This window comes from Odocoileus virginianus, chromosome 9 (genome assembly GCF_023699985.2).
Source record: "Odocoileus virginianus isolate 20LAN1187 ecotype Illinois chromosome 9, Ovbor_1.2, whole genome shotgun sequence".
Lineage (NCBI taxonomy): Eukaryota > Metazoa > Chordata > Mammalia > Artiodactyla > Cervidae > Odocoileus > Odocoileus virginianus.
Genome location: NC_069682.1, coordinates 48,312,998 through 48,335,503, shown reverse-complemented (window position 1 = coordinate 48,335,503; position 22,506 = coordinate 48,312,998). Strand labels below are relative to the sequence as shown.

Here is a 22,506-nt window from a genome sequence, read left to right as displayed (position 1 = left end):
CTCCATGAAGTGCTGGGAGCTCAGGGGACACTGCCACAACTTACATCAATGAAGGATGCGTTCACGTAGTCTGTGTTCTCCTCACCCCTCTTAACTGGAATGATCACTCTGTTGAATTCATCTGCAAGAAGGACAGCAGCTTGTGGCTCCCCAGCATCACCTGCCCTCTCCTTCCTCTCTTTCCATCTATCCCCGCCTCTCCTCAGGCTCTGAGCAGATGTAATTCCAGCTGGTAACAACATGCCTATTCCCAGCCCAGGAGGCAGAAAATGTTGGCCTTCATGCTCTTTGCAAAAGCCACTGAAGAACTGGGAGCAATAAGAGACAATGCCATCATTCTTGTCTCCAAGCTGATCATTAACTAGTACAGAAGGCTGAAGGGTTAACGGAAAGGGGGATGGGCATTAGGGCTTTGGGGTTGGGAGAGGGCTCTTACATGGAATGATCTGTAAAACCCTATTCTTCTTCATGTTGGCTGGAAGGTTTCCGGTCCGCATCTTGTCGTTCTGGATTTTGATCGATGTTAATTTCTGAATTGGGATGGGGAAGGGAAACATTACTGGTCTCAGTAACTGAACTTGACAAGATTATGTCTGTTACTGAACCTGCAGCCAAGCCACACTGGTTGCACACTGCTTATCTCATCAGAGCCCTGACCTCCATTTCCACATGCTCTTATCAGAACATTGTTTTTTCAACTTTAGTATCAGTGAATAAGACAAGAACATCTGGGAAACACTGCTTTCCCGGGCAGGCCCTGTGGACCACTCTGGGATTTCCTTGGCCTGGCAATCTATGATCCTGGAGCAAGGAATCTAGTGTGCCCTCCCTCTCTGCTGTTCTATTCCCAGAGGCTGTCTTACATTCTTTAGAAAAACCTTATTAAAATATATATATCTTCCCTTCTCCTGATTCTAAGGTTTCTTCCCAATCTTTGCTACTCAAAAGTGTATCCCATAAACCAGCAGCATCAGCCTCATCTTGTCAAATATGCAGAATCTCAGGCCCCAACTCAGAGTTGCTGAATCAGAGCCCTGATGTAACCTCTTAGTTTTAGGAGTGCTTATGGAAAGTGGTCCTCCCCGTCCCAACCCAGAAATCTCTTGCTTCTGGGAGCACTTTTATTGCCGAGAGTATGACACATCCCATAAGTGTGTTTAGAAGCATTGTCTATTCGAGTACGGCAGGGTCAGCAACCTACGGCCTGTGAGCCAAGCTGGTCTACTGATTGTAAACGAGGTTTTATGGAAACACTGCCATGTTCATTTGTTTACGTGGTATCTATGGCTGCTTCTGTGCTAAAACAGCAGTGTTAAGTAGTTGTGAATAGACCATATGGCCTGCAAAGCCAAAAATATTTATTCTGCAGAAAGAGTTTGCTCCTGCTGTTCATCGTAATTACCTGGGAGGGGGAGCTGGGGGACTTAAAAAAAAAAATACCATTGCCTATTTTTGTTTCCTCACCCACTCCCTAAATGCAACCCAAGTGATTCTAACATGAAGGATTGAGAATGACTAGGGTATGAGTAACGGGCCACAGACGCACCTCCCTAACTATTCACATGCCTTGAAAGAGGATTTACCATTTGTTGGTAAATTCAAAAGGAGTCAAACATTCTGTATTCCGCAGGTCACACAGATCCTTCATTCTGAAAGAGACAGTTCAGCTCCAACTCACCTTAAACTCCTCCTCTAGTCCATTGTTGCTGGTCCCTGGGATTTTGTTATAAATTTTCTGCAGATGTGTTTCTAGAGAGGTGACTTCCAGTTCTGTATCCCCATATAGGTAATGCTCCAGAAGGGCTTGGTATATGAAGACGTATTGCATCTGAAATATGGATGATGCAGAGTTCCCAGTTACACAATGGTGGTGCTGAAGCACTCCCTCCCACACTCACTCCTGTTTCACTTCAGTCCACTTCCTTGATCCCAGCACAGATAAAATGATTTGCTCTTGTCCAAATTCAAGGAAGCAGGACTCAAAATGCCCGAGTCCCTCTAGGGGTGCTTAAATCTGGGAGGGAGAGTACTACTCTGATGCTTTCCTGGAGAGAAGGACAAATCCAATCCATTCATTCATCCATATCCAGAGCATAGATGGACAGACTGAGGGGCTGTCAAATCCTAGTGACACACACAGCCCATGCCAGCCCCCCTCCCAGTGCTGTGCCCTCTGCACCCCATTCCCTAACCACAGAGTTGATCACACTGCTGCTCCTGGACCTGGCTGAGCTGTGTCACCACTCTGGGCAATGGCTCTTCCCTCAGGACCTGTTCCATATCCCTAGGGCCTAGTGCAAATGACATCTGCCCACCTTCCTGACTCCCCAGGGGCACACCCTTCTCTGTGCTTCATGTTCTTTTACTATATAATTTATAAGGCCCTTTGTCACACTGTATGATGATCATTTACAATAACCTGGGAGACTGAGTAATCCATGACGTGGGTAGATGTTTTGGTCCTAATATGCCCCCCACCTTTGCTTCACATATAGATCACTCACGTCTGTTTGCACCATCTGGCAGCGCTGTGCCCGGATCCGGCTCACAAAGCCATAAACGTCCACTTTCCGCTCTGTATGCATCATGTCCAGCATGGCATCAATGACGACGAAGGTACCTGTACGTCCTACACCCGCACTGTGGCCAGAGAGCAGGAGTATTACTGGGATGGCTAGGATGCCTTGGGGGAACACAAACGGAGGGGGCAGCACAGGCTAGAGCTCCTTCTTTAAGCCTTAGATTCTAATTCTGTATGGAGCAGAGCTGGGACTCTCATGGAACCAACAACCCCACTGTATTGTGAACTCCTTACCTCGAGTTATCAGGACTAGGGACACTTAGAATGGTCTGCAGAGTCCACGTATACAAGGCAGCACTCAAATTAGCTTACTGGCTTCATAGCAGTGGTCCCCTCACCCCCAATCTTGGAGGACTGCCCTTCCCTCTTTCTTCAAGTGCTTTCCACCTAGCACCAAAACTTGAAGAGTCTCTCTGGCTGCTGCTCTGGGGCCCAGGTAGTTCATCTGCTCTGTGCCAGTCTCCTCAGCCAGGGCTCCTATGCCTTCCCTGCTCTCAAGCGTGGGAACAGAATGTGGTATGAGTAGGGAGCCAAGGGTCAGGCCACACTGACCTGCAGTGTACCACGATGGCCCCTGCATACTGAGGGTTACAGGCCTTCACCTTCTTAAGGAACTTGAGCATGCCAATTGGTGTGAAAGGCACCCCAAAATCTGGCCAGCTGGTAAAGTGGAACTGAGTGATGAGGCGCTGTGGCTTTCTGTTGGTCACGTCGCCCACCTGTGAATTGAAGAGATCTTGCGTGTTGGCCCTGATACCCTGGGGTAGGGCAGCACCAGGGGAAGGAGGGTGAGACTGAAGGGGCCAGGGCAGGCTGTAGCTGTCACTGACAATGGGGAAGTGAAGAGTAATAAACTTTTCAAGAAAATAATTATCCTCCAATTAAAACTAAATAAATTTTAAAAAAATTAAAAAGAAGAAAAGTTTTAACCATGGACAGAGAACCTTCCCATGGGATAGTCAAGGCTGTTACTATTATTCATTCCTACAGACACGGAATGTGAAACTCAGAGAAGTTAAATGACCTGGTTATGGTCCCAGGATTAGTAAAAGGTAAGGTCAGAACTAAAGTGCATGTCTCCTAATTCTTGGTAAGCTCTCTTTTCACAGCAGCACACTGCCCTCAGCTGAAGGCAATCTTTGCTCAAGCCTCCAGGGTCACTCTGGAGGGTCAGGAGCAGGGCCCAAATCCTTGATGTCAGGAGTCTTTGGGGTAAGAAAGGAGGAGATGAATCAAGTACCAAAAAGATTACACTCCCTCCTGATGCACCCAGTTTATACCCAAGATGACCAAACTCCACCTCAGTAATACTTTTTCTCCCAGTCACGAAAATGTTCCTCCCTTGGCTTTGACCAAAAGGGCAAAAAAAAGATAAATCCTGAGAGCCTAGATCTCTGATTTCAGAGTCCAAACATACTGCATACTCAGTGATTCCTGACCACCCTGAGTAAGAGGGGGATGACCCAGCCTGTTCTGCCCTCTTAATGGTCAGCAGATCCTAAATGAGAACCAAGAAAGGAGGCAGCAGACAGTACCTGTTGAATGCAGAACTTGCGCACTGTGTAGTCCACCAGCACGGTCACATCCTCTACTGACACACGGATATTTCCGTAAGTCCAGCAGCCTTGGTCTGGCCAGTACTGGGCACACTTACACTGGAAAGGAACAGACATGCATCCTCCTGACTTCAGGCCTCCCACCCCTAGCAGATGCAAAGGGCCCTAAAGGAAAGGACCACAGAAGCCCAGACTGAAATCCTCAGAAAGCCTCCTGGCCTCTTCTCTCACCTCCATCAGCTGCAGACTTTAACTGTTTCCCTTTTTTCTTTGGCTGTGCCATGCGGCTTGCAGGATCTCAGCTCCCCGATCAGGGACTGAACACAGGCCACAGCAGTGAAAGCCCGGAATCCTAATCACTATGCCGGCAAGAAACTCCCTGTTTTAAGTTCTTCAGTTCCCATCCCATTTAGCACAATCTCTTAACTTACGCATAGCCCCAGCCATATATTTCCTCACTCTTTCCCATCTCTAGTCTCTCAATTTAGGGCAAATCGGAAGCCATTTTATGTATAAAATCTGTACTTCCACAATATTCCAGGTTGTGCTCTGAGGGCAAGTCCACTGATCCCCTGGAAAGAGCAAGCTGCTATGAGGAAGTCACTAGGATGGATTTATACAGACTGTAAACTTGCCATGAGAGGCCCAAGGCCTTCTCTGGGGATTAGGCCTTGAACAGCTCCCAAAAGCCACAGGCAGGGATGGAGGAAACGAACTTAAAGTCCAGCTCTAAAACTAACCCTCCTAAGCTGATCAACACACCCAACAGCCCAGTGTGGGAATCAGGTTGACTCCAGTGCCATCCTGGAGAGAGACTGTCATGAATTGGGATTCCTCTCTGGGGCCTAATCCAGGACTCAGGATTGGTGCTGGCTGTGGCCCAGTGATGGAGCTGACTAGGCACGGACTTAGCAGTCACAGAAAGGAAAGGGTCAGTCAGAAGGCTTGTCTGAAGGATCAGGTCAGGGGTTCACATTTCCTTGGGCCCAAACAGCTCCCTCGGCTGACCTGGGAGGAGGGACAGAAAGAAAACAAAAGCAAGAAACCCAGGAGATGAGGGACAAAGAAAGCCAGGGGAGAAAAGCCTCACTCAGGCTTTTCCTTGGTTAATGGTCCAAGTCCTTCTTCTAAGATGTTTTGGATCTAAGGTGAGTTGTTTGGTTATCAGACACAGGGCGTGCCCTAGGAATATTCCTCAGGTCATCGAAGGCTTCCAGGCCACAGTAAAATGTAATGGGCACCCTGGCCTGGATTCTGTCTGGATGAATGGACTGGCACAGAAGCCAAAAAAGGTGGAGACCCTAGGCTCAAACACAGAACACACAAAAAAGCAGTCCCTCTGTTCGTCATGCCTGTATCAGAGGCCATTCTAATTTCTCCACTCACCTCCTTTCTCTCCTTCAGATTGGTCACCATGACAATAGTAGCTGTGTTTTGTTCCCAGATCATCCTCCAGAAATCATTCACCGTTTCTTCCTTTGGTCCTACAATAACCAACAGCAAAGATGAGAACACACAGCAAGAGAAAGAAAGATGCTGGGAAATTAGGAACATTCATTCCTGATTTTTGGAAGCCTGTGCCCACATGTCCCCAGTTAAATATAGAATCCATCTACCCATCCACCCACCTACAAACTGAACATTTCCACCATGTATGTGTCAGGCACTTCAACAGGAAGTGAAGTGGGGGTGTGAGGTTGTCAAAATAAGAGAGAACACGTACAATGTTTCCCAAGGATACTACAGTTGAGGATTAGGAATCATGACTCCTACTGAATACCAGTGTTAAGGGCGAGATAGTGAGCTATGTGCTTTATATCTCATTTACTCCTTACCATGGTGTGGTAATTGTTAGTGGGTATTGTTTGTGAGATAGGTTGGGTAAATTGCTTAGGCTGAAATTTAAAATTTACTTCCTGTACAGCCTCTTCCAGAAAGCCACTAACAGGGCATAAATAAAGAAAAAAGTGGGATGTAATATAGGACAGAGACTAACAGAATCCCCAGGGAACTGGAAAAAGGAAGGTTCAGGATAATTATTCTGCTAAAGGCTAAAGGGCAATCAACCCAGAATGGAATGAAAGAAAGAAGGTTCTAGAAGGATCCCAAGAGAAAAACTTAAAAAAATTAAACCTCATGTATCTGAGGGTGGTACCAAGAGAAAATATGTATTTCCAGCAAAGAGTTTGGAGGGAAAAAAAATCAGTGCTAGGTATATCCAAAATTAAGTGAATAAGGAAAAAAGGTAATTATTAACACTTGGGAAAGAAGAAAACCAAAAACTGTATCCAAAAAAAAAAAATCATATAATACTATGTGCTTTAGCTGTGAATAACACTGGCATAGGAATAAGAATGTAAATAACAAGTATTATCTTCACTCCAAATTGTGATTTAACTCCACTGGGAGAATAGGGAAAAGGGACACGTCTGAGTGTGATGTAGTTTGTAAGATTAAATAAACTATGTAATAATATAATAGGGCTTCCCAGGTGGTGCTAGTGATAAAAAACCCGCCTGCCAATGCAGGAGACATAAGAGTCGAGTTCGATCCCTGGAAGTTCGATCCCAGGAAGATCCCCTGGAGGAGGACACAGCAACTCACTCCAGGATTTTTGCCTGGAGAATCCCATGGACAGAGGAGCCTGGTGGGCTACAGTCCATGGGGTCACAAAGAGTCAGACAAGACTGAGCTATTCAACAGCAGCAGTAGCATGCATTAGTATAAGAAGTCAACAGATAAAAATGGTTGAATTAGACTAAAAAGGTGAAGATAAAATTTTGAGGGGAGAACTTGTTTCTGTAGATCTTGTAATACTTTTTTAGACTTTCTTCAAGAAATTTTGTACTCCCTTTGGTAAAAAGAAAAATATTAAGAAGAGAAACAAATCATGTCAGAAGTGGACACATGCCAGAAAGATGGACGAGGGAAATTGTTTCACTGCCTGGTAATGTTAGGAAAAATCTCCCCAAGGAGGTGACATCTGAGCCGTATGTTAGGACAAATAAAGCAGACTTGAGTTTAGAAAGGGGTTATAGGGAGAAGAGGCACTCCAGGCGGAGGTGCTGGGGGCTAACAGTGTGAGACACACACGGGCTGAAGGTGAGCTCACTGTGTCGGCGATGTGGAGGAGAGAAGATGAAGCTAGAAAGATAGATGAGGCACCAGAATCTAAAGAGCTGGAGGCCAGCTCTCCACAAAGGCTTGTTTTATAGATAATGAAAAATCATTATAGGATGTTTATGAGAGTCTGACAAAAGTTTTACATTAAGAAAGGTCATTCTGGTGGAAGAAATGTAAGGAACAAAGCTAGGGCCTACAGGGATCAATCAGTGAGCTACTGCAACAGAACTGGAAGAGTTGAGCGCAAGGTCACGTGTCAGAGGCTGGTTTTGGAGATAGAAACCAGAGGACTAATCATATTTAAAGCAAGGGACAGGTAGGACATCTGGATGATCCTAAATTAGGCTTGGTGATTAGGTCTCCAAAGAAGTTATGAGAAAAAGCAGCTCTGGGGCTGAGGAAGTCACGTTTCAGCTTCTCATGTTGAATCTAAAGAGTTTGTGAGAGTATTCAAATGGAGGGGCACAAAGTTAGTTTGAAAATGTGGCTCCAGAGCTCAAGAGAGGCAGCAGCTCATCAAACAGAGGTGGGTATTAGATGAGGTCTCTCAAAGAGGAGGGGAGGTGGGGAGTAAAGAAGGGGTAAAGAATTCCGTGCAAACACAGAATGCTGGGGATCTTTGAGCATTATTCAAGTTCAGACAGAACAAAAAGTCGAGGAGGTAGAAGAATGGACAGAAATGTGCCATGAAAGACAAGAATGGAATTTCAAAGAAGTAGCCATATAGTTTCAATATACAGTAGCCATATAGGTTCAAGAGAAACTATATTTAAGATGCAGAAAGAAGAATAACAGTGAGAGAGAGAATACTTAGAAAAGTGAGAAAAATCAAGAGAACAAAATGTCTGGAAATAACAGAGAGTTTCAAGGAGTGAAGTTCTGTGAAGTTCAAGAGGGAGTCTGAGAAAAGGCCCATAAGGAAATCAACGGTGACTTTAAGAAATATTTTAGCATCAAAAAGGCACCATGACAAACAGAGGAAGAGACTGTATGTGGTTGTTGGTGCCAAAATCACTGAGTAGGTGGTAGCTGAGCTGGGCCTTGGAGAGTGGCCCTGAATTGACAGATGGCTACAGAGGGAGGGAAGTGGGGCTTGGTTAGGCAAGGGCCAGTCCCTGGTGGGAGACTGCAAGAGCAAGGAAGATATAAGGCTTTTCCTGATCACTCCACCTTATTTTACCTCTATCCCTATTTTATCATGCTCACAGTACTGTCCAACAGAACTTTAGGTGATGATGGAAATGTTTCATACCTGCACTAATATGGTAGTCTCTAGTCACCATGACTAGTGTGACTGAGGAACTGAATTTAAAATTGCATTTATTTTATTTTGGCTGTACTACATGGCTTGCAGGATCGTAGTTCCCCAACCAGGGATTGAACCCATGTCCTTAGCAATGAAAGTGCAGGGTCCTAACCATTAGACTGCCAGGGAACTCCCTAAAATCTTGTTTTAAATAGCCACTTGTGGCTAGTAACTACTGTATTGAACAGAATAACCACTTACCAAAGTTTCTGTTTATTTTGCTATAAATTATCCTCTAGTGGTAAAGAACCTGCCTGCCAATGCAGGAGACTTAAGAGATGTGGGTTCAATCCCTGGGTCAGGAAGATCCCCTGAAGAACGAAGTGGCAACCCATTCCAGTATTCGTGCCTGGAGAATTCCATGGAGAAAGGAGCCTGGGGGCTACAGTCTACAGGGTGGCACAGAGTAGGACATGACTGAAGCGATTTAGCACAGCACGGCATCCTCTATCAACTAAAGGCTCCTTAAAGGCAGAGATCATACTCTATTTTATTCCTGTACATATTCCCATCACCTGGGCCAGTGAGTGGCACATAATAAATGGTCAATAAATATATGTTGGTTAATTAAATGGGCTCTGACAGACATAATAACATCAATTACTTTACAGTGTTGCAAACATCAAGATATTTTTTGCTAGGATCCTAAAGGTGAGGACACTTACTAGAACTTTTAGGCTGTGGAAATGTGTACAGAGTATGTATAGCACATTGGCTCCCTGACTTGAGGGTTTTTAGACCACTTATCTGTGAATAATAGTAGAGCTCAGGCCCATGAGTGGGAGGAGAAGATGAGTCAGCCTGGACCTGTGAGTCTCCAATCCTCTTTAGAGACTAAATCCAAATTCAAATTCTGAGCAGCGTGGTTTGAACCTAAGCTTCCCAAAGGGCCCCAAGACAGAGAACCTCACTAGACTCTGTGTGTGTGTGTGTGTGTGTGTGTGTGTGTGTGTGTGTGTGTGTGTGGTGTTCTCCAGTATTTTTTATGTACTTGTGTGTGTGTGTGTGTGTGGTGTTCTCCAGTATTTTTTATGTACATATAAAAAAGAATTTATTTCAAAGGACCCCTGGGCACTAAGTCATCAAGATGAAGCTCCTTAGTTACAAACCTGCAAGGTAGATTGCTTTTCTCTCAGGTGGTAGTAATTACAGAAAAGCGAATACATTCCGTGTAATCTATTTAGCATGCGAAAGAAAAAACCCAAGCCCATTCATGGTTAAACCCAAGAGTAAAAAAATAATCTTATTTTACCTTGTGCAGCAATGAATTTGTTCTTTTCCTGGTAGCCCTGGGAGTGGGGTGGGGGGAAATAGAGGAGAGAAAGAAAGTGAAAACCCAAAAATGGATAAGAATGAAACTGCCCAGACTCCCAACCAGTTTACAAAGCCTCCCTTGTGAAAAGGTCCGGGCAATTAACCAGAATTTCCATTCTTGAAATTTTCAAGGTATTGATGTTTGAAACATCAAGCTTTAGATGTTGTTGTTGTTTAGTTGCTAAGTCATGTCCAACTCTTTGCAACCTCATGGACTGCAGCGCCAGGCTCCTCTGTCCTCCACTATCTCCCGGAGTTTGCTCAAACTCATGTCCGTTGAGTTGGTGATGCCATCTAACTATCTAATCCTCTGCTGCCCCTTCTCCTTTTGCTTTCAATCTTTCCCAGAATCAGGGTCTTCTCCATTGAGTCAGCTTTCACATCACATGGTCAAAGGATTGGAGTTTCAGTATCAGTCCTTCAAATGAATATCCAGGATTGATTTTCTTTAGGATTGACTGGTTTGATCTCCATGCAGTCCAAGGGACTCTCAAGAGTCTTCTCCAGCACCACAATTTGAAAGCATTGATTCTTTGGCACTCAGTCTTCTTTATAGTCCAACCCTCACATCCATACATGACTATTGGAAAAACCAAAGCTTTGACAATACGGACCTTTGTAGGCAAAATGATGTCTCTGCTTTTTAATATGCTGTCTAGGTTTGCCATAGGTTTTCTTCCAAGGAAAAAGCATCTTTTAATTAGACAGCAGGAAGCAAAGCTTACATGGTTTAGGCAGTCTTCTTAAAGTGAATTATTAATGAACGCTAGTATAAGAACATCCAAATAACAACTACTAGGCTAGATCCTGTTCTGATGCTCTCTCAGCTGCTGACAATCTAAGTCTTAGTGTTAATGGATAGGAAACTTCCAAGTCAGAAGCATGTGAGGCTGAGCCCACACTAAGAAGATAAAAGGTCTTTTGCTTGATGAGGCTTCACCTAGGTGCAGAAGATTTCTGGGAATAGTCCACGGGTATGGTTAACAGCTCCCAGGTGTCTGACAACAGGGTTCTCCTTTACAGGAAGTGGGAGACAAGCCAAGCAGCCTGGGGACATCACTTAATAAGATATCATATATTATCATATATATATATATCTCAATAAGATTTATATATCATATACTGACCCATATATATAGAATCTAAAAAGATGGTATGGATGAATTTATTTCAGGGCAGCAATGGAGAAAGAGAACAGACCTATGGACATGGGGGGAGGAAAGGGGAGGAGGGAGAGGGTAAGATGTATATAGAGAGTAACATGGAAATTTACAATACCAATGGGATAAAATAGATAGCCAATGGGAATTTACTGAATGACTCAGGGAACTCAAACAGGGGCTCTGTGACAATCTAGAAGGGTGGAACAGGGAGGGAGATGGGAGGGAGGGGACATGGGTATAACTATGGCTGATTCTTGATGTGTGACAGAAAACCACGAAATACTGCAAAGCAATTATCCTTCGGTTAAAAAAAAAAAGGGGGAAGGATCCTCTGAAAAACTGACACTGGCAGTAGCTTTCTTTTTCAGCATTTACTGTTTAGTCACACACCTTTTCAGCCTCACTGTTTAAATGTAGTGTTCACTTGAGAAAATTATTTGATTTAAAGATTGTAAATACCTCTGCTTCTTTCAGACAACATTAAGATGGGCAATGAGGAAGACAGTTTCATGGATGGGACACCATGCCACACCAAGGTGATGATGTGAAATACAAGTCTGCAAGGCAGTGGCAGAACTGCTTCTCAGCACTGGAGAAAGTTTTAGGCCTCAAGATGGAGATGTTTAGAGTTAACAAGAAGCTTGTTAAAATTTTTATTTAGAAGAGCAATTTAAGATTTTCCAAATGTTTTTAATCATTAGAAGATGGAAATTGATAAAACCTTAATTCAGGATGCTGCACTTTGGTTACAGCACTCAACATGTAATTAAAACCGAGAAGTTCTTAGATTATGTTAAGCTATAATATATCCCTGCTCCAGGAGAAGTAGCTGCCAAATTCTCATTGGAGTGTGTGGGTCATGAATAGCTTAAAAGCACAGTTGGAGGGCCCAGCCCCCAAGTGCTTCCTGCTCCATCTTCATTAGGAGTGTGCTATATATCCCCCATGAAAACATGCCTACATAATGATATGGTGACATTGCTTAACCAATAAGTAAAACTAGAATGAGGCCAAACTACTGATCTTCCCTGTGTTATGTTCAAGGGAAAGAAGAAATGTGGCTCCCGAGTTCCTGAGACATCTTTGGATTCTGAAAGTCAAATGCCAAGTTGGCTCCATGTGGCATCTACATTTCTACCAGTTTAAAAACAAAAACAAGACACTTCTAAAAATCCTCTGAATACTCTTAAGACACCTAAGAGTGAGGAAACTGGTCTCTCCTAAGACTTCAGGCGGGAAGCCCAGCTGCCACGTATTCCACTGTCTATTTCATCTTCTCTTGTTAACAATGTCAGGTTCACTTTGGACCTTTGTAGTCTCCAAACCACAGGTCCCAAGCCCTCCCCAACTGCTGCCACCATTGCCTGGTACCTGACACCACTTCTCTTTAAGGTTCACATGTGACCTGGGTTCTCTTGTGTGCACAAAGGGCTCGGAAGTGATTGCCAGGACTGGGAATGGGGAGTAACTGTATATTGATAAGAAGGTTCTTTTTGGGGTAAGCAAAAAGTTCTAAAACTAAGAGGCAATAGCTAAGAGGTACAGCGTTTCTCTTCTGAGGTGATGAAAATGTTCTAAAATTGGTCACTGCTGCACATATCTGGAACAGACTAAAACCAGTGAATTGTAAACTTGAAGTGGATGAAAACTATGGAATGTGAATTACATCAATAAAGCCATCCTGGGTGGTGTGTGGTAAAGAGGCTGCCTGCCAACACAGGAGATCTAAGAGATGTGGGTTTGATCCCTGGGTCAGGAAGATCCCCTGGAGAAGGAAATGGCAACCAACTCCAGTATTCTTGCCTGGGAAATCCCATGGAGAAAGTGGCCTGGCAGGCTACAGTCCACAGGGTCACATAGAGTCAGACACGACTAAAGCAACTCAGCATGCAATGGAAGCATTAACTTGGTAAACTTACTAAAATTCAAGGAACTCTATTGTTTTAAATGTCTGAATTACTGTTATATAACACTTACCAAACCTTATTTTTTCTCCCAACATGATTGAGATATAGTTTATATAAACTTACCTTATACACCTCAGTCATGCTGGGAGAAAAAATAGATTTTGGTAAGTGTAACTGGCAGCCCACAACAAATGGCCTCAATGTGCTTCAGCAAAGGCTGCTGTCTGACCCTCCCAGTCCACAGCACATGTGCTCCCTCTTTCCCAGTGGATCTCTCATCTGCACTCAACCCTGCTGCCCACTGAACACCTTCTCCATGCTCTACTCTTAGTCCTCTGAGATGCTTTTCTCTCCTGGTCTTCTGTCTCACTAATGAGTACCTCTTGCCCAATGTGCCTTGGCAGAGGTTTTTGGACTCTAGGATTTACTCTTCTGTCTCTAATGGTTTTGGAATCTCTCCTCTGAGCTCAGATAAATGCCCAACTATGCTGGGTACATCCACATGGATCACCCTATACTTTTTTTTTTTCAATACAAGAAAGGTACAGGTTGGTTTTCCTTCCCCATAATTAAATTTTCACAGCATCTCTCCAATCACAAGTATTACAAAACAAAGTGAAAAAAATCACATTTTACAGATTTTAGACTGGTCTTCAGCATTTAGTTCAAATCTCACCATCTTCAAAAAACATTTCTCTTGCAAAACTCATCAGCTAAAAGTTCTATCCAGGCAGTAGGAAGATGGTCTTTGCTAGCCTACGGCAATTCTTCTCCCATTTTCCCTAACCAGTAAGGGCTGGACAGCAGAGTGAGGCACAGATGGTGGGGGCGAGGGAAAGGGACACAAGAGCTAATTTCCCCTAGTACAAGATGGCATCTGAAGCTTGATGGATGAGCAGAATTGGAGAGACTTGAGGAAGGGTCCAGGCCCTGTATTCAGTCAGAGTCATGGCTAGTAGTGGAGGAAGGGGAGGAGAGGAGTGTTGCCTGCCATGCTTGTGGCGTTTCTGCTTCTTTTTATGAGTGTTCTTCATTTTCTTCTGCATCCTTTTGTCTGTCACCATTCCTGGTCCTACCATGCCAGAAACCAATGGATTCACAGGATACATGCCAGGGGCAGGTGATGGGTATGGGCAGGGGTAGGGACCTGAAGGTTGGCATCCTGAAGACCCCGGTTGTGGCACAGGATGACAGGGCCTACAGGGGGAAAAGCTGGATACCCTTGGGGTCCTCCTGGGGGAGTGGGAAGGGGACCTGGAGGAAAGGTAGTGTTGGCAGGTGGTGGATGAGCAGGATTGCAACTGCCAGGGTGCTCAATGTCAGGCAGATGTGGATGCGGCCCTGGCTACCCAGCACTGGGATTTCACATGTTCAGGTGTTTCCTCCAGCTCAGGTCAATATACTCTACAGAGTATCACCCTGTACTCTCTCATATATAATCGATCACCATGTCCTACTAAATTCTACCTTCGAAGTGGTTTTTACTTTGATAAGTCTTCTCCAACCCTTCTACTCTCACCATTCAGAGCCTGATACTATAAAGCGTCTAACTGGCCCTTCCTAAGTCCATGTTGCACACAGTAACCTGAGTGATCAATATTCAAATGTGGCCATGTCACTCCTTGTCATTAACACCTTTCAGTGTTATCCCACCGCCTAGAATCAAAACTCAGCTGTACTGAAAATTTGCAGATATTTTAAGGTAGCTCAATCAGCATCCAGTCCCACCCACTAACAGCCTGACCTTCTTTCTGTAGAGGCTGAGAAACTAAAAGCTGAATTCCCCAGACTCTCTTGCAGCTCTGTTCAGCCTAAGAACTCAGTTTCTTCCTAGCAGTCCCACATAAGACTTAGGATAGAAGTGAGTAATGTGAGATGGTGTCTGTGCTAGGAAAATGTAGTCTCTGGGCAAGCATGGAAGTGGAAGCATTGAGTTCTTCTGTAGCACCTGCCCAGGAGTTCCACTCTGAGAGTCATATGGGGTAGCAGGGTACATCTATGGCTGCTCTGTTCCTCACTGAACACCACCTTGCAACTCTCCCACAGATTTTGTAAGCTACCTAGTATCTAATAATAAACCCCTTCTGCTTAAAAGAATAGAAAGTTGACACTGTTGTCTGAAACTAAGAACCCCAACACACAGCTAACATTCAGTGCCTTCTGAGACTGAGCTCCTACCAATCCCGCAAGCCTCGTTCCTTCCCACTTTGTACCTTATAACTAAGACTACTATTTCCAGTCTCTGACTTTACTCATACTTTTCTTTTTGCTTTAAAGTTTCTACCTATCTTTCTTCTCTTGAATACAGACTTACCCTTCAACATTCAGCTCTACTGGATCACCAGGCTGGCTGAATGTTTCCTTCTCTTAAGTCCCAAAGAATCTGGCAGTATCTCCTTTGCACATGTTGCACACTAAAGATAATGATCTACCTGTAGGTAGATCACACTAGGGACTACATCCTACCTCTGTAACCTCTGAGCCTATCCCTAGTGCTTACCACACAAAAGGTGATCAAAAAATGTTGACTGAATTGAATAAACCTAAATCTTCTTTAATCCCTGACTCTTATTCATAGTTCACCACAGCTTCTTCTTGTGTTTCTACTTTCAGTGAACTTGTAAGTGCCTCCCAATTTAACCTCTTCATCTAAACTTTCATTTCACCCATTAATAACCTCCAATAAACACCATGGCATTATAGGATGCCCTACTGTGAGCTCCAATTAAGCATGGCCAAAGCAGAAGGCATGTTTCCTTTTAATACCTTGCTTATTATGACCATGAACAGACCCACCTTACTTGCTTACCAGTCTTCATATCCAACTTACTTTTGTCTGTCTTCACCTTCAATGTGGGAAGGATCCAAACTGGTTACAGTGACAGACACTGCTGATTACTAACTCAAAAGCTATTCCTCGTCATTCTTCCTTGCCATCAAAACCATGCTTTTGTTCGGACATTTACCTTCTACTGGCCTGGAAGATGACAATTCCTCAGCCCCAGAAGGGTAAATCAAGAAAATTCTCAATGCCTTAGCCAATGATTAGAGAGAGGGTGTAAGCATGTGATCCGATGGTGGCCTGTTGGCTCTAAAGGGCACTGTACTAGACAGGCTTCTGAGAAAGATCATGCTCCTGAATAAAGAGAAAAGCATATGTACAAATTCTCCACCACCTCCTCCTCTGTGTTGCTTGTTTTGTGTATAAGAAATGTATGGAACTGCTACGGCCATCTTGTGACCAAGAGACACTGCCAACAGGATGAAGACATCTGAGTAGAAAGATGCAAACACCTGGTTTCTTAAGGATGTCACTCAGTCACAGACTCAGCCAACCCTGGAACTGCTGTATATTTGCTTTCAGATTATATGAGAAGTAAATGTTTCTGTCCAGACCAATTTTAGTTGAGTATTCTGTTAACTGAAGATGGAAACATTTTGACTAATACTGCTATACTCTTCCATATAACATTAAACTCAATCTATTCCTCCTTACCTGTTCATCATAATCGTTGATCTAAATTCTGAGAATCTTAGCTGGTTACTAGCCTTTTTCCATTTTCCTTATCTACCACAGCAATCATTTCTCACAGAGTTCCTTTCCTTCCAACTATAAACATATGACCATCCCTATGAAACATATATACAGGAATTTCAGCAAATCCACTCTAGTGAGGATGCCTGCACTGCTCCATTTCTGAACTCCATCTGATAATCTATTTTTTAGCCACAGCCTCTTTTCTTCCACCTTTCTCCTTTTTTATCCCAAGACTGTTCTTTCAATTTGTTGAAACCTCATCCTTCATCCCTTCCTTTCTCCATTGAACCTGAAGCTCTTAGCTGCTTTAAGCCCTTACTTAAAGCAGCAACTGACTTCTCTAGTCCTTTTATCTGAGTTACCAAATGTTTTCTGCATATCACCAATCCTAGGTACAACTGGAGAAAATTACACAACTGAGGCTCTTATACATCAATGATTTCCATCTTAGGTAGGTGCTCAGTGCAGCTAAACATGCCTTTTCTCCATGCCCTTTTCAGTGTTCTTTCTTATTGATCTCAGTACTCTTAGGTCACAGTTCCATCCCCCCTTTTCAACCTTGACTTTACTTCTCAGAAAAAACAGATGAGTTCTTTCAGCTTGATTTATTCACACCTACAAACCAACTCTATCTATTCTATATTCCTTTACCAGCAAATTCAGAGGAAAAACATCCTTTTTTATGTTCAACGCTAATCTATCAGCTTTAAAAAAAAACAACACTGTGGTAAAATATATACAACATAAAACTGATCATTGCAGCCATTTCTAAGTGTACAGTTCTGAATAAATAAGTTTATTCACATTGCTGGTCAACCATCACCACCATCCATCTCCAAAACATTTTCACCTTCCTAAACTCTATACCCATTAAATTATAATTTCCTGTTCCCCTCTCCCTCTAGTCCCTGGCAACCACCATTCTACTTTTTGTCTTTACGAATTTGACTACTCCAGCTACCTCACATAAGTAGAATTAGAAATTATTTATCCTTTTGTGACTGGCTTATTTCACTTACCATAATGTCTTCCAAGTTCATCCATGCTGTAGTATATGTCAGAATTTCTTCCCTTTCTAAGGCTAAATGATATCCCATTATATGTGTATACCACATTTTACCTATTCATTCTTCCACTGATGGACACTTGGGCTGCAATCACCTTTTAGCTATTGTGATTAATGCTGTTATGAACATGGGTGTACAAATTTCATCAATATTCTCTTCATGCTTCAGTAGTCAGGCTTGCTCTTTTTAGCTCTCTTGCTTACTTTCTCTCTTTTTTTCAAACTCCCTCTTTACTGATTCCTTCCTGTGAGCCCATAAAATATACTCACATCTCTCATACCATCTCTATAAACATTTTCTAAATCACCCTAAAAACCTCCTTCCAATTTCAGCTCTTCTCTCGAAGTAGACACGACAGACCAGACTTATCTGGAGACAGATATCCTTGTCTTGTTTCCCTACTTTTACTGTAGATGGCAAGGTGTGATTCTGTTCTTAGTTATCCGAATAAGCTCAATAAAGGATTCACTCACTCCTACCGTGATGTATACATTTAGGTTCTGATTTCTGCATGGGAAAATTCTGATGATGATGACAGGTAAACATAAGAATACATTTTAAACTATCTGCTTGATCTTTAAAAAAACTTTTTTCCAATCTCTTAGAGCCAATGGTCAGTCGAGGTAATAATGAGAAAAACTTAAAGTTTCTTACATTGATGAATGAAGCATTGATGTAATCAGAATCTGGAACTCCTTCAACTGGTGTCAGATGGACTCGAGAGTGGTCATCTAGAAAAAAAAATTTTTTTTTCAATTAAATTCAATTTTATTTTTCACTGGTCCCAATGCAACCAGGCCAGTTGTGACGATGTAGAACACACACCTGTATAAGCTGTCACTGAAGTATTATTATAGCAAAAATTCAAACATACCTCAACCATCATTATGGGACTAAGTTAAATAAACTAAGATATATCCATAATATGGAATAGTAAGCAGATGATAAAAAGGAAAGTGAATATTCCTGTTTCTTGACAATTGCCAATATATTAGCTTTGTTTTTATTTTACATTTCTTTATATTATAGTCGTTTCAGGTACACAACATAATTCAACATCTGTAACGACTACAGTGATTACCGCAAGTCTAGCTACCATCCATGATCATGCGATAAGCCCCTCTCTTTCATCCATTTCACCCACATTCAACCCCCTTCCCCTCAGATAACCAATAATCTGTTCTCAGAATCTATGAGCTTGTGTTTGTTTTTTTAGATTTCACATGAGTGAAATCATACAGTATTTATTTTTCTCTAATTTTCTAAGATAAGAGCAATGTATACAGCATACCAGTTATATTAAAAAATATATACACATTTATACACAAATAAGATGACAAAAGTACCTGTAAATGGCTAGTACAGTGGTCTCTTATTATGCACCCAAAAATACACCAGGAATTTTTAGAAGGATGAATTTTAAAAAAAGCAATTATAAAAATAAAGCAAAGTTCAAACATTTTGCTCGCATCCCACTGGATTATACATATTCTATTCTGGAGGCCACGAGCCTAGAAAAATGCCCAGTAAGTTATAGATAAACAGATTCATAATGACTAACTCTGGGAAGGAGTTATGAAGAGAACTCTAAATTGGAATTTCTTTGCAATAAGCAACAAAAAGCTCCACAACAACCATGCACTTCCTATCTGGTCTTAGTGAAATTGTTCTCTTTAACTAGAAACTTTAGGCCTGCCACAAAAAACCTGGTTAAATACCCCAACTGACTTGATAAGCGCCTGGGGAACCATAAAGGCTCTTTCCCTCTATTCTTATTACCCAAAGTTTTCACTCTATTCTCTTTTTTTTTTAATTAGTTGGAGGCTAATTACTTTACAATATTGTAGTGGTTTTTGCCATACATTGACATGAATCAGCCATGGATTTACATGTGTTCCCCATCCCGATCCCCACTCCCGCCTCCCTCCCCATCCCATCCCTCTGGGTCTTCCCAGTGCACCAGCCCTGAGCACTTGTCTCATGCATCCAACCTGGGCTGGTGATCTGCTTCACACTTGATAGTATACTTGTTTCAATGCTATTCTCTCAGAACATCCTACCCTCGCCTTCTCTCACAGAGTCCAAGAGTCTGTTCTACACATCTGTCTCTTTTTCTGTCTTGCATGTAGGGTTATGGTTACCATCTTTTTAAATTCCATATACATGCATTAGTATACTATATTGGTGTTCATCTTTCTGGCTTACTTCACTCTGTATAATGGGCTCCAGTTTCATCCATCTCATTAGAACTGATTCAAATGTATTCTTTTTAATGGCTGAGTAATATTCCATTGTGTATATGTACCACCGCTTTCTTATCCATTCGTCTGCTGATGGGCATCTAGGTTGCTTCCATGTCCTGGCTATTAAAAACAGTGCTGTGATGAACACTGGGGTGTACGTGTCTCTTTCAGATCTGGTTTCCTCAGTGTGTATGCCCAGGAATGGGATTGCTGGGTCATGTGGCAGTTCTATTTCCAGTTTTTTAAGGAATCTCCACACTGTTCTCCATAGTGGCTGTACTAGTTTGCATTCCCACCAACAGTGTAAGAGGGTTCCCTTTCCTCCACACCCTCTCCAGCATTTATTGCTTGTAGACTTTTGGATAGCAGCCATCCTGATTGGCGTGTAATGGTACCTCATTGTGGTTTTGATTTGCATTTCTCTGATAATGTCACTATTCTTATTACTAGTCTTCCCATGATCAATCACCAGATTCTTTCCATCCTCAGAAAACCCGATTACAGGTGCAGTTTCAGTTTATATCCCCAAAAATGCTACAAACACTCACAAGGCAAGATGTTTACGTATCGATTTTTTTCCTTGTTCTCCTCCTTGGAGGCAGCTTCACAGGTGGCCTGGATAGGACAAGCAGGGAGAGCCTAAAAGGTTAACAGAAATTACAGGAGTTATTCATAGGGATAATCACCAGACATGCAAACTGCTGCACCATACTCTGACCTGGCAGCAAATTATACCTTTTCTTGGGGAGAAAAAATGTGCCCACATGGATAGCTGCAGCCTAATAAAGACAGTGCACCCCTCTTCTAAATAGCTTCTAAGCTATTTAGCATCTGAATGCCCCTTCCATTACTATAAACATGCTCTTTATATGAATTCTATGTGGTTAGGGGCCTATTACAATGCTGGATCAAAAGGTACCTCCCCACCTACTGTATACAGGAGTGGTGGGCATAACTGAAGGGATGGGCCATTTATACCTATGATGACCATCATGCAAAGTTGAGATGAATTTCAAGAGAAAACCACACAGGAGGGGTCTGCATGTTCAGCTGGGTTAGGGGCCTGACAAGAAGGTATGGCAGCCCAGCCTCTAGCATCATGTGGATAAGGCTGGTGGGTGAGATGGCATTCAAGGGGATGCAGCAGTTAGGATGCAGAGGACTTGGATGATGTAACATGGAATCTGCAGCAGTTTTGGAGCAAATGTAAATTAGCTGGCACTGAGAAGTATGGAACAAGTATAAGTGGCCTGATATAAGATAGTCTGGATTGCATGAACTTGAGCAAACTGGGCAAAGTTTCTCATAAAATTGGGATAATATCTGCTACATAAGGAGTAAATAAGATAATCTCATCTCTGGCATAGAATAAGCATTCAGTAAATTAGTTTTATAGGAGTAGAAAGCTAAACTTTATTATTTGAACTGTTTTCTTTTTCTATGTTCTATATATTGAAAACTAAGGGAAAAAAAAAGAAATAGTTTAAAATTATAACCTAGACAACCTTCCTGATAAGTGATTCGGAAATATGTTTTACAAGCCTTAAAAATATTCATATTCTTTAACCTAACAACTCTGGATCCTAGTCTAAAAAAAAATCTCAATGCTCAAATTACTTAATCATTGTTTAGAATGACCCCAAACTGAAAACAACCTTAGTATTCAGCAGTAGGGGAATAGTTAAGTAAATTATGGTTCGTGTGTTACTTTTCATTCACTCTTTCAACAAATATATAATGTGTACCTCTTAGGTACCAGGTTAGGTACAGAGAAAACAGTGGTAAATCAATCACATAAACAGCTTTTGCTCTCATGAACAATGCAAACTTGTGGGTGAAAGATGGATAGTAAATAAAACAAATATAAAGTTACATACCAAGGTATATGCAATCAAAGAACAGAATATTACTAGACAAAGACTCAAAAGCCCAAGAAATATCCCAGTACAGACTGAGGGTAGGTCTCTATGAGGAAGGATGAGTATGGAAAACAGTGTTCCAGGCACAGAGAAGAGCATGTGTGATGATAATCCAGAGGCAGGAGAATGCTTAGTTTGTGTGGGGAAATAAAGTGTCAGTGAGGGTGTTAGGCAGAAAGTGTGGTTGGTGGGAATGGCAAGAGGAAGTGGGAGGACATTAGTTTAACAAGATTAGATCATGTATTTCCATGTGGGTCCTTTAATAGTAAGTTTGAGTTTTACTTTAACTGCATGAGGAAACCATTTAAAGTTTTTAAATTGCAGTTCATTCTACATGTTAAAGAACCACTCTGGCTGCTGCATGGAAAATGGGCTGGGAGGAAGCCAAGTATAGAATGTAGATAGACAACAGCACAAGGAAATAGTTGCATTTGCAAAACATCACACAGTTACTAGATTTAGAGATGGAATGAACAAAAGGTAAGTTGGGGAGAGAAAGAAACAGGAATGAAGGATGCTTGCAGGTTTCTAACTTGGATAATAATAATAATAAAGATTAAATAAAGGAAATGCGAGCCTAAAAAGAATCAATTTTGTCAGACAGACACAAGACTTTTATGAAGGAGCAAATATATTTCCTGGGAACCAGCAGTATAGTGGTAGGAGAAATTAAGGTGAAAGACCACAAGATAACAAGAATCATCAAAGTCTCATAGTCCACCTACCTTCACTTACTCAAGAGATTTTTTTTTTTCACAGTTAAAACCCTAGAGGTCCTGCATGTTATTT

General features: G+C 42.3%; 1 protein-coding gene across 7 annotated transcripts in view; it reads right to left on the bottom strand.

Moving 5' to 3' along the window:
• The window catches only part of PTPRA (protein tyrosine phosphatase receptor type A), a 164,454-nt gene that overhangs the window by 10,750 nt on the left and 131,198 nt on the right, over positions 1 to 22,506 (bottom strand). For all 7 annotated transcript variants that reach the window (XM_020906289.2, XM_020906291.2, XM_070472333.1 and 4 more), the window contains 10 exons: positions 20,347 to 20,437; positions 18,210 to 18,286; positions 9,819 to 9,855; positions 5,524 to 5,621; positions 4,117 to 4,236; positions 3,134 to 3,300; positions 2,505 to 2,640; positions 1,679 to 1,828; positions 437 to 530; positions 45 to 121 (listed from right to left, as the gene is read on the bottom strand). In XM_020906289.2, coding sequence (XP_020761948.1) covers positions 45 to 121; positions 437 to 530; positions 1,679 to 1,828; positions 2,505 to 2,640; positions 3,134 to 3,300; positions 4,117 to 4,236; positions 5,524 to 5,621; positions 9,819 to 9,855; positions 18,210 to 18,286; positions 20,347 to 20,437 — 1,047 coding nt within the window. The remainder of the gene's footprint in view (positions 1 to 44; positions 122 to 436; positions 531 to 1,678; positions 1,829 to 2,504; positions 2,641 to 3,133; positions 3,301 to 4,116; positions 4,237 to 5,523; positions 5,622 to 9,818; positions 9,856 to 18,209; positions 18,287 to 20,346; positions 20,438 to 22,506) is intronic.